Raw genomic sequence first — 12,814 nt, 5'->3', positions numbered from 1 at the left:
CTGAAGCATATATATCCCCATTTTCAATAATAAATTTTAAAAATAACAATCAATGATTTACTTAAAAATAAATAAAGACATCATACAAATTTACTTCTACCTTGATCTAAATAACTTCTATCAAGATGACGGGCCATAGCTTTGACAGTATTATTTGGACCAGAGAGAAATGAAAAGACACACACTTAGTAACTCTAGTCAAAACATTAATTATAGAATAAGCTGATCGAGTTACATGTTTCTAGACCACCTATAAATAGCCAAAGTTCCTTTCAACTTTCAGTTGCCAGCTCACCTTTTCTGACTCAAACCAAATCTTAATTATTCAATAACAAATTATTTTAAAGTTTTATACCTCAAAAGAGAGAACCATGTCATGGCTTCCTAAATATGATACTGAAAACATTGTTTCAGAATCCATCTGTATTATAATGCAAGCTCCTTCAGGGCAGGAATTCTTACATTTATTTTATTCTAGGCTTATCATATACACCCAGCAAAAATCTTCACGGTTGTTTATTAAAATACATATTAGGATTCTTTTAAACAATTTAAATTTTAAGACATTCTACATTTACATATTTTTAATGCCTGAGTTACCCAAATCTCGTTCTAGGTAGGATTTCAATTTTATGCTGCTCATCAACAATAAATAATTCTTACTCTTTTTCTCAAAATACAGATGATACCTGACAGATGTTAGCATTCAGAGATAAACCAGATCTCTACAGCCAACCCACCCAAACTTCAAAAATTCTTGTTAGTGTGAATTCCAGTATTTTTCTACACAGCTTCAGTTTCACAGCAGCATGATGTTAAAGCATTTCCCAGTTTATTAAGTTAATTACATTTTACAGTTCTAATCTGATTCAACTAGTGTCACAAGAACATGTATCAATTTCCATGTTCCTAAATCTTCCAAATAAATGACAAACTTAGACAAGTGCATACCCCCTAATGGAAGACAGGCACATGTTCAGGAGCTGTGGAAAGACATATCGTATTGGCATGTGCAGTGCTCCCATGTACCTTGAGAAGGACACCGTACTAGAGTAAGACGAAACTAAAGGAAGCAGAAAAAAGCATCACTGTCACGTCTCAATTCACAAAGATCCTAAGAGGCAACAGAGGACAGTCACCCCCAAGTTACTTGAAAATTTTATTTAGGTTTGAAAAATGTATTTCAAAACCTGTTGTTGGGAACTCAGGACACATTCTCCCATAGCAACAATGCCACAGATATATGGTGCTTTGAGTTTTCCAGCAGGTGAAAAGAACTCTGCGAATCCAGAAAATGGCACGACTGGAGAATTTACAGCTCTCTGGGATTTGATTACCATGTATGCTGTTTTTCCCTCTATGGAAAATGGCTTCTGCATTACTCACTGGCATACATCTCCCTCCTCCCTCCAGGTCACTATCTCTTTCTTTCCTCCAGTTACTCCCACTCCCACCAAAAAAGTCCCCAGTCTCTTAGAGGTGGAAGCAAAACAGCCTGCTCCTGTGAGCCATTCGTAAGCAGGAGCTACTGAGCTAATAGCAATTTGAAAGGCACATATGAGAGGGATTTGAGAAGAACTGGCTAAGGGGACAGAGTTTCCTAGCCTAGGCCCAGTGCACATTAGGCATTTAAAGTTAATGTATTATGTATAATAAAGATGAAGAGAAAAACCAACAGTATAGTCTTTAAATGTGTGCACTAAATGAGAAAGGGGATGGGGCTCAGGGGGCACTGGGTGGTGATCTGGACCATGGATATCACACCCTCAGCTTAGCTCTGCTCCATGAAACATCACTTTTAGGTTATAAGATCAAGAGATGTTCAGGGACTTCCCTGGTTGTCCAGTGGTTAGGACTCCACGCTTCCACTGCAGGGGGCAGTTTCCCAACCAGTTTCAATCCCTGGTCAGGGAACTAAGATCCCAAAAGCCACAGGGTGTGGTCAAAAAAAAAAAAGAGAGTTGTTCAGAAAGTACACAAATATATTTTAAGGAAGAAAAAGCGTAAAAATGATCGTGTCTTCAAAAACTTTAGGTATGGTGATATACTAGTACTTTTACCTACAAGTATTCAAATAACCTAAAGTCAATTCGGTCTTTGAGGAAAATGAGCAAATAACTTTTCCTTGCTCTAAACAAGATGATTTTCCATCTTATTAAGAGTAACAAACGATTTAGAAATTTATATCCACCCAAACTACAAAAAGCTGTTTAAAAGAGTCACCTGTGCTTAACAGGGGTTCAATACCTTTAAGCCCTTTTTAAGATACTGTTTTGGTATTCTTTGTAGTTATTAACATTAATATAATCTGAGATATTTTTATAAATATCTTAAACTTATTCCACAAATATTATTTTTCAAATTAAGAAGTTATACTGCACATGTATTAAAGCAAGCATTCTTTTTCCGAACCACTTACAAATCAATTTCAAAAATGCTTTCTAACAGTATTTCCAAATTAATTCACCCACAGGTCTTTGACTGCCCTGCGTCATCATAGACAATCACAGTGCTTTATGTCAAGCACTCTTTTAAGTACGTTACATATACTAACTCATTCAATCCTCATAATAACTCTTGAGTTAGGTATTACTATGCCCAGTTTGCAGAAGGAAGAGAAAAAACTGAGGCTCTATGACATTAAATAACTTGCCCAAGATCACAGCTATTAAATGACAGAACCAGGACTCTGACTCAGACAGTCTAGTTCCAAAGTGATCACACAAAGTAGGTGTAATCACTGCACCCTACTCCCTCTTACACTCATTCATTCAAACTTTTATTACCTGCCTAGAGTAGGTCAAGCACTTTGCTAAACCCAGGTAAAGAGACAAAATAAGGCAAGATCTCCATCCTCAAGGAACTTACATTTTAATGCGCAGCAAAAAAGCAAAGTGCAAATTAAACCCAAAAGTTCCATGTGACAATTCTGATTCAGCAAAACGTCCAGGGAAAAGATAAGATATTGTATTGAAAAGGATTTAGTAATAATGTTCCTGATGTGCACATTTTTTTTTTGAATACTTTCAAAAGCTACACATTTGATCTTTAAAATTAACCTTGTGAATCCGAGCATTATTACACTCATTTCATAGATGAGGAATCAAATAAAGTTCTGAACAGCTTAGCAAAGACACCACATTGCCTTTGGAGGGAAACTGCCCCGCCTACAGAATCTGCTTCTCTAAAAAGACCCCAAATGGTCAAATCATAGGCTTCCTGGGACAGTTCAAAAAAATTAACTGGGCAAACCTGATCCCCTTTCAAAAATTTGAAATTAGTCCGTCTGTTTGCTATGAGATGTAAGATGATAGAGGGCAACAAGGGTGGGGCATCCGTTGAGAGCCAAACTCAAGCTCGAAATAAGGAGATTATAAAGCCAGTGGACAGAAGAGAATAGAGTCCCAAAAAGAGAGCAACATGCCATGTGACCAGTCCTGAGGGAAGAAGACAGGGTCTTTTCCTTATGACCCAGATGCCTGCAATAAACCTCATTTTCCCTAAAGACACAAGTGTTCTTTGCAAAAGCAACTACCGAAAGAGCATGTGTCAAGGGGATGACGTTTCACAATTTTTTCCGACACAAAAATTCAGATACTTAGTGGGCTTGAGTAGAGAAAAGACTCCAGATGCAGTAACTGGCCACACAGATCTCCATGGTTTCTGTTTACTTCTTGCAAAAAAAGGGATAAACTTGGCCAGCTCACAGCAACGAACACAGAAGTCAAAAGAATGTGTCTTCAGAATTATCCAGACATCATCCTTTCTGCTCCCTCTGCCCTAATCCACCCCCAACACCTTTACTTGTCCCCACTCGCCTCAAATAAGAAAACTTCTTATTTTCTGTCTCCTCTTATCAAAAGTAAAACAAAGTCATTAAAGATCAATACTGACTAAAACTTTGACAACAGACCATTTCATCTCGGAGTATTTGTATGAAATGAAAGGTTTAGGTCAGGACGGTAATCACCTAAAGGAGAGAGTTCAGGAAACGACTGGAATCACACTCGGCCTAGCACACCCTCTTCCCCAAACCAAGCTTGGAGACCAGCTGCTATCTCCGCCCACCCCCAGCCTCTACCCCATCACCACCCAAGCAACAGCCTGGAGGCCTCAAGTTTCTGCTGTTCCAAGCCCTCTCACAGGGACACCACTAGGGTGACAAGTAGAGAGGCTTCTCAGGACCTTTGGACAGCATTCAAATCAAGAAGATGTAGGAGAGCAAAGGCCACCAAAGGGAGTGAGACCTCACAGATCCATGACCATGGAGCACAGGGAACTTCCACTTGACACAAGTGTGGCCTTGGCCTCTAGGATGCTGGGTCCTTTTACTAACCTGTAAATGATACTCAGGTGTACAGATAATGAGGAATTTGAAAACAAGAGAAAAAAATAATTCATTTTGGTGGGCCAATTATTAAAAACTCTTTAGGCCTAATTACCAGGCAATCCAGAAGCCATCACGTGCGTTGTTAAACGCATCAATTTTTGTGAGTTCGTTATGCTGCAACACTCTCAAAAACAAGACAGATACTAAGAACTTAAACACCAAAAGAGCAATCATAAACCTTCAAATAAGCACTAGCCCCCGTTAGAAAAGAAAAACAAAGGTGGACGATGAAAGAAGTAAGGGGACCGTGGAAGGCAAGGAAAGTTTTCAGCAGGTTTTTTTGTTTTTTTTTTTTAAGAAGGTGGGTTCTTGAGATTTATAAATCCTTATATTTGAAAAGGCATACACCTAATATATGTCCCATGAAGATAACTTTAAACAGGCCCACAAAAATCACATGCCTCACAGATGAGGGCAGTTAAAAGGCAAATGTCACATAACTCTAAATAAAGGTAAGACCTGCCCAGTTAGAATACTGGGTGTGTCTTTTAACAATTCAAGAGAAAATTATGAATAGGGCTTCTAAACGACACAGTAAAGAAAATCAGTTTTTAGAAAGTACTCTTATGCCAGCACATGGAGGACTAGATTGATCTAGAAAACAATTATCCATATGGACAGGTTAAAAATGCATTTGGTCACTAACTCCTGCAAAATTAGAATGAGGAATCATGCCTTCAATGATAAGGCTAGGAAAAATAAAAAGAAACAGTCGTTCACTTATGACATAATTGCAATATAACAACTCTTCGCCACCCTACCTTCACCAAAAATATATATAATTTCAGATAACACACAAGTTCAGAAGGAAAGAACTCATGATACAGTACATGATACAGTAAGTTTTTTTAAATGCTGTAAATTCACGTAAAAGAAAGACACGAGAAGATGGCAGCCCTCTTCCAGGCCTGAACTTTTACATAATGGTTAATTTTCAGTTATGCCATTTTTAGTTAAGCATAAGGATCATGCCCATGTTTCTTAACACGTGACAAAACGGTATTTGTGAAAATGCTTCTGAAATGAGGAAAAATATGTTACATGCCACAAAGCTCGATAAGTTCTTTCCTTTTCTGTATCTAGTGTGAAAGCAAGCAGCAGCTAGCCATGAACCAGGCACTGTTCTACGGGCTTTACGTGGATCATCCCACTTAATCCTCTCAGTGAAGTGAACACTAATATGAAGTTCAATTTACAGGTAGAGATTTAAATAACCCTTCCAAGGCCACACTGAGAATGAGTGGGAGAGTCAATCGGGATGTGACCCCACGCAGCCTGGCCCCCGAACCCAGATTTTCAGGCTTTATGTCATCATGACCTAGTGCCTCTTGGTTCTGCTTGCCCAACACCAATGGCAAATGGGGTCAACAAAACAAGATCTTACATGACGAATGCTATACATTTACTCATAGAAGACATAAAAATATCTCAGACGGGGGCTTCCCTGGTGGCGCAGTGGTTGAGAGTCTGCCTGCCAATGCAGGGGACACGCGTTCGAGCCCTGGTCTGGGAGGATCCCACATGCCGCGGAGCAACTAGGCCCGTGAGCCGCAATTACTGAGCCTGCGCGTCTGGAGCCTGTGCTCTGCAACGAGAGAGGCCGCGACAGTGAGAGGCCCGCGCACCGCGATGAAGAGTGGCCCCAGCTTGCCGCAACTAGAGAAAGCCCTCGCACAGAAACAAAGACCCAACACAGCCATAAATAAAATAAATAAATAAAATAAATAAACCCAAAGTTTAAAAAAAAAAAAAAATCTCAGACGAAACTAGAGTTAAAAGGTTTAATAAGAAGAAAAATACCATTTGACATTAATATTTATCAAATATTAGCAAAAACTGATAGGAAGCAAACAATAGTTTTTCTTAAAATGACGGGAAAGTCAAGGGAAAACAGTAAGAATAGACAAAATGCAGTATTCTTTGAAAAACTGCTTTGCAAAAGTAAACATTAAGAAACCTACTTGAAAATTAACAAGTAAATAAAGTCTTATAAATATAGCTACTCATAAAAAGTGGTTTCTTCTGGAAACATTTGACTATGCACAAGTCAGTCAGAACAACTAACGTTAGCATATTTCTTCAAATCCTAATGTTTTCAAGAAGAAATATAACAAAAAAAATTGAAAACAGAATTCTGTAAATATTTGAGAGGGTCTAACTATGAGTAGGAAGAATTCCTTAATCAGGTATCCAATGAATGTGTCGTGTCCTGATAAAGAGGGATAATGGAATGGAATGGAATGGAATGGAATGGAATGGAGGGAATTTTAGACTAACAGATAACTTACAAAAATATTAATTCCCTACTATCCCAGCTTCCCCAAAGACCAAAACAACAATAAAAAAAAAAAGGACCTGGTAACATAGGGCTAAAACTCAAATGCTTTCTATAAATATCCTAAATCATATACATAATCATTTATACTTATCAAATGGCATATACATGAGCTCATCTTACTGAACTAAACATTTGATTAAGTAGTTCATCAAAGTGCATATTATTTAGGAGACAAAGTCTTGCAATAAGCCAAATTAGACTTCTGTGCTCCCTTCAACAACTGCTAAATATGTGGATGGGAACACAAGAGTCTAACTTTTGTCTCTTTTTCACAGTTTGTTTGTTTGTTTTGGTTTGGTTTTGACTTTTGAAGAGCTTTTTAAAATAGGCATCAACCACCAAACTTGCACGCCGGGGCAGCTTGCCAGTGCTTCAAGTACAAGCCGACAACCTCGGGCCAGAGCCGAAGCCCTGTGCCCCACTCCCTCACCACCATCTTTAAAGGATGGCTCCTGACCCCATCCCACCCTCAAATCCCTCCTCCCACCACCACCCCCCTTCTGCCCCAATAGCAATATCTCAACCTCTCCAGGCTACAGAAGGTGCCTCCCAAAGAAACACTAAGCTTATCTGATAAATGATTCCATGCTTAAGGGTAAAAGCCAATCAGGACTGTCCCTTTTCTCTCCTCCCCACCCCCCCCCCCCAGCCCTCAAACCAAGGCTCCCATCTTCTCCAGCCTAGGACTCTAGTTCAGTGGTAGGAATTTGGGGCCAGTATGGGCAAGCAATATGGCAGCCAGTGGGGGAGGCACTTGGGAACAGGTCTGGCGCTACCACTCCCTGGAGTGCGCTTGCTGTATGAGCAGCTGCCCACCCTACACCCTCTCGATTTTGCGCTAGCCTAGGTTGAGAATGATTCTGCTCTGGACAAGGTTGAGAATGCCCTGTTCCTCTCTTTTGTTCTCTCAACCCACTCAAGTATAGGCCACCCACAACAGGCTGCAAAACTGCAAACATCGGATAAAGGCTCCATGTCTCAATATGCAGCCCCAGGCAAAGCCCCACGACAAGAGACTTTGCAGCAGTCTAATCCCTGGGTTTGAGTCCTCAAGGTAAAAATGAGAGGTCAGGACTCAAAGTCCCTAAGGTTCTTTTCACTCTCACAATCAAGATCCAAAATTCAGCTCAGATCCTCAGGCCATCCCAGAGTAAAGTCTCTGGAGAATGTGCTAAGTCTGCACAATTCTGGCAGTTTTGACCGTCAAGTGGAGTCCAAGTTACAGACAGTAAGGGGTTGGCGTTGCAGTCTGCTTACTGCTGAAAGGTTACTATCTCGTTAGTGTGCTACAGAAAAAATGGATGAAAACACTTTATGACCTCTCACACAAAATAAAATGATAACACATCCAAAGCACAAGCAGCAAATCCCTTTTATCTTTGGAAATGAATTAAGTCAATGGAATACATATGGCGGTTGCAATGTGAGGAAAAATTCTGGTCAGCCTGGGAATCTAGCGCAGAGTATTACAGCCATTCCTTTGATTTTTATTCCCCTCCTCCACATCTGGGGATTTTAAAACAAATGAAAGAAGGCATTATTCCAGCTTAAGGCATAAGCATAAGTCACAAAAGAACAAAGAAAGTTTTATTATCACATTAAACATCAAGGAGGAAATGTGCTTACTGATAACTAATTTAGTATCTTACCCTATTAGGTTAGCATTTGCTGTTTGCAAGTTTCTAGGCCAATATTTACAATTTATATCTAAGACAGGAGGTAAAAATGTTCAGCTAGTGAGAAGGTCATTAAGGAAAGGAAGGGGGGGGGGGTAAAGGCTTGGAAAAACAGAACAAAGTACACAGATAGACGGTACTCTTTGCGCCTCAGTGGTCTATAGAACATTCGCCCTGTCTGCCTATAAAGTGATTTAACATTAACCACAGGTCACTCTAGCAGCAGAGTACTACTTCCTGACAAAACCTTTTTGAAAGCTCCCCCACCAACAAAACAATCTACATACGCCGAAGAATGTGAAATCTACTGCCCCAGGCCAGTGTCTTGGGCTTTCTGCCTAAGAAGTTTGCTTTCAGCCAGAAGAAGGGGGAAAAGAATCACAATGTAACAACAGCAGATTGTAGAATACAGCGAACAGCCCTCCTGCTTGTTGGCGCCGTTCCCAAGCAGCAGTTCCAGTGGCTGGGCCTTGAGCCCATTCAAGAATTCCAACTCACAGGAAGTGTTTCAAATATAGTTATTTGATCTTTCAGCATTTGCAAATGCACCTGCTGAGCAAGGAGCCTGACAGCCATCGCCCCAGTTCCTTCCTATCCGTCTTCACAAGTCATCGTAGAGGCGGTTTCAGGATTAGGTGAGGTGCAAAGTACAGAAAACCCCAGCCAAAGATTTCTGCTGCTGCACGAGGTTAGGCGCGACCTGTGGCTTTTGGTTCCTTTCTCCCCACACTAACTTCCCTGTCACTTTTTTCCCCGGAGCAGGTAAGAGGGCTTTGTTTTGTTCTCTAGCTTTCGGGTGCCCGGGCTTACCTCGTGGTGGCTTCCTCCCCTCCCTTGCCAGGGTTCCCCCCCAGGGCCTGGTCCTTGCCGCTGGGGTGGTAGGCAGTGAGAACAACTCCCTGGGAACTGGAGAGCCAGCTCATGGTGAGAGAAGGGGCATAATTTCTGCGATTCTGACACAGAGGAGGGGAAAGAAGTTCCTGGCTCTCCCGGCAACTCGGCTCATTAGCATCGGCCGGCTCCTCCCACCAAGGCCAGCGATTCACAAGTGAGGGGCGGGGCCTCTCCGGAGCTGGGCCGCTGACTCTCCAAGGGGGAGACCGGTGACTCAGAGCGTGGCCGCAGCCCGGGGACAACCCCAGTCCGAGAGGCTGCAGTTAAGGGGTGGGGGGTGGCGGGGGTACTAGTTGCTCCCACTCCCGCGTTATTCTGATCTGATTAAACGGCCACGTTGTAGCCGCCTCTCAACGTTGTAAGCACAAGCCGTCTTGGTTAGGAAACAATGAATTACTGCAGAGCCTTTTTTTCCCTTCGTAATTCCTGTTTCCATCTGATAATTTCTGCTACTTCATGCAACGGGAGTAAGGGCTCTTCTTAGCCCCTTCAAGGTCAGCGTTAAAATTAACCATAGCAAAACCCAATCAACATGCCCAGCAAAACTGTGCCATACAGGTGACAAGAAAGGCTTCCTGGGGACTTCCCTGGTGGTCCAGTGGTTAGGACCCCGAGCTCCCAAGGCCGGGGGCCCAGGTTCAATCCCTGGTCAGGGAACTAAGATCCCACATACCACAACTAAGCCCGCTCTCCCCAAGGAAGACCCGGCACAGCCTAAATAAATAAATATTTTTAAAAAAAAGAGAGAGAAAGGCTACCTGTTGTGTCGAGTCTAAAATGTCTTCATAAAAAAGATGTGTACCTAGAATACCATCTTCTTTCACATAGCCAATGCCAAGTTTACCTTTTGTTTTAACAAAATACCCTTCAGTACCAAAAAGAGACCCATCTACCAAAACTGTTAAATGGCACTGCAGAGAATTAAAAAAAAAAAAAAGTACTTACTATTATTTGTTGAGCACTTACTATATGCCAGGCTCTCTTTGTGACAGGTGTTTTACATGTATTATCTCATTCAATTCAGTTCAGTTCTCTCTCTCTCTTCCTCCCTCCCTCTTCCTCCTCCTTCCTCTCCCCCTCCCCCCTCTGTCTGTTTCTCTCACACACAAACACACCTTATAACATGGGTATCATTCTCATCTGCAGGAAAGTGAGGCTGAGGGGCAGATTAAGTACCTTGTCTAAGATAACACAATTGTTCTGTGCCAGAAGCTAGATTTGCCCAGAATTCTAGGCTAAATTCCATTCTTTTTAACCACCATCCTGTTCTTTGTCCTGCAGATAAGGAAACAAGCACAAAAGTTATGAAAAATATAAGAGATGTTTCTGTCCTTTCTCCTCTAAAAAATTCTACGCTCCTCTATATATCTAGTAGCCTGAATGGAAGTGGTTTTTGTGGTTGGTTTTTACGGTCTATCAGTATTTGTATCTAAACTTCCTCATAAATAAGTTTTCAACTTCATCATTCCATAAATATACTGTTTGTACTTCTTTTATTATTTAAAATGATCATGAGAGATAAATATTCATACTTACACACTCTTAAAGTATCAAAAAATTATTATTATTTTTTAAAATCCTCTTTGGTATCTGCTGTGAACTCCCATTTACAAGTCTTCCTAAAAAAGAGTTTATTACAGCTTCCTCCCTCCCCACTCCACAAGTAGTTGGTCAACTTTTGCATATCAACTAATACCTCCACTGGGCTCTACCCATTGTCTCCTTTCTGTCCCCACTACCTAAATCCTCTCTGTACCCTGTAATTAGATCTTAACTCCAATCTTACAACAACGCTTTAACTCATTTTCTTGCTTCCTCCTCTAAATTATATGGCACATTATTAGCACACCCAAGCACAGCCCTACTGATGTCTCCCCATAAAACTTCCACTGGTTCCCCATTGCTAACAGAACCAGTTCCAAACCTTTGCGTACGGTACTGAACATTTTTGCTCCCTTACCCACACAAGTCTCTCCATCTCTTCTGCCAGACACCATTCCCTCTGGCCCCCCTGTCATTCCTTTCTGGGCCTTCCACATCTAACTTACCTTCCACATAGCGGATGTTCAGTGAATGCTGAGTGGTAAAGAACTGAATGAATTTAATGTGTCCTTAGAAAGTACAGTAATTTTTTTTTTTAGTTAAATTGGTAATATCAGACAAGTGATCCTCACGGACCTACCAGTATGATCCTATGATGCGATGTTTACCAGTTCAGGCAAGATGAAAAGCACAGGAAGAGAGGCAAAAGGTAAGTTGACTGCAGTGTATGATTTCTTTTTAATGTCTTTATGTGGAAAAATGATTAATGCTCCCACATTCACCCTTCTTTTTTACGTAGCTGCTCTGAGATTTAAAAAACAAAAACAAAAACCAAGAATCACTACCTTCTACAATTATTGGTAGGCCATACACTCTAGCTTTTAAAAACTCTTTACTTCTCTGTTTTTCTCTTCATCCCACACCATCCTTTCCCTTACTTCCCTGGACCTCCTTTTTATCTTCTTTATTTTTCTATTTTTTCTTCTTCCTTTGCTATATCCTCAGTCAGTGTCACACATGCCCATTGACAGCCATGAGCGCTGCCAGCTCTCATGAGACAATTTATTATACAGGGAGCTTTTGTCCAGTCTTAGCCAAAATGATGATTAAGTTACATTTTTGCCTGACTATAGTCTCTCCATTTGTTTAATAACAAATAAATCACAATGTATAAATCAAAATGAAACTATTTTACTAGCTCAAAGTAGTATTTGGGTTCATAGTAGCCAAGCTTTTTAATTTTTGTGAGGCATAAAATAAAATGTGGCACAAATTGATTTACATAGCTTGGTACATAAAATTTGAATCCTGCTAATTTAACTTTCAGGTACATGGAAATCCTCTGGACTCCTCCTCCTTTCCTCCTAATAAGCCCAGTTGTTACTGGTCTGAGAATGTTGCCTGTCACAGGGAGACAGCTGGCAGGCTTGTATCCTGGGGTACTTAGCTTCAAATATAGGCTCAAGTATTCAATAGATGAAAAACCACTTTCAGAATTTTCTTATGACCATCACGGACGCAAACCTTACTACCATAATGCTTTCTTGAGGGGCTTCCCTGGTGGCACAGTGGTTAAGAGTCCGCCTGCCAATGCAGGGGACATGGGTTCGAGCCCTGGTCCGGAAGGATCCCACATGCCGCGGTGCAACTAAGTCCGTGCGCCACAACTACTGAGCCTGCGCTCTAGAGCCCGCGAGTCACAACTACTGAGCCCGCGCACCACAACTACTGAAGCCCGTGCGCCTAGAGCCCACGCTCCGCAACAAGAGAAGCCACTGCAATGAGAAGCCTGTGCACTGCAACGAAGAGCAGCCCCCGCTTGCTGCAACTAGATAAAGCCCACGCGCAGTGACGAAAACCCAATGCAGCCAAAAATAAATTAAATATATAAATTTATTTTTTTTAAAATGGTTTCTTGAAAGGCTACTCCTGTTTCAAACCTAAAACCCTACCAAGAATTAGCTAGTCTGTCCC

At 41.2% G+C, this 12,814-nt stretch overlaps 1 protein-coding gene across 4 annotated transcripts in view; it reads right to left on the bottom strand.

Moving 5' to 3' along the window:
- The window catches only part of ARHGAP18 (Rho GTPase activating protein 18), a 125,049-nt gene extending 115,658 nt beyond the window's left edge, over positions 1-9,391 (bottom strand). For all 4 annotated transcript variants that reach the window (XM_059941241.1, XM_059941242.1, XM_059941239.1 and 1 more), the window contains exon 1: positions 9,215-9,391. In XM_059941241.1, coding sequence (XP_059797224.1) covers positions 9,215-9,327 — 113 coding nt within the window. In that variant the 5' untranslated portion in view covers positions 9,328-9,391. The remainder of the gene's footprint in view (positions 1-9,214) is intronic.
- Between the last annotated feature and the right edge of the window lie 3,423 nt (positions 9,392-12,814).

Source organism: Balaenoptera ricei, chromosome 12 (genome assembly GCF_028023285.1).
Source record: "Balaenoptera ricei isolate mBalRic1 chromosome 12, mBalRic1.hap2, whole genome shotgun sequence".
Classification (NCBI taxonomy): Eukaryota; Metazoa; Chordata; class Mammalia; order Artiodactyla; family Balaenopteridae; genus Balaenoptera; species Balaenoptera ricei.
Note: the sequence above shows the minus strand (reverse complement) of the source record. Positions and strands in the feature narration are given on the sequence as shown.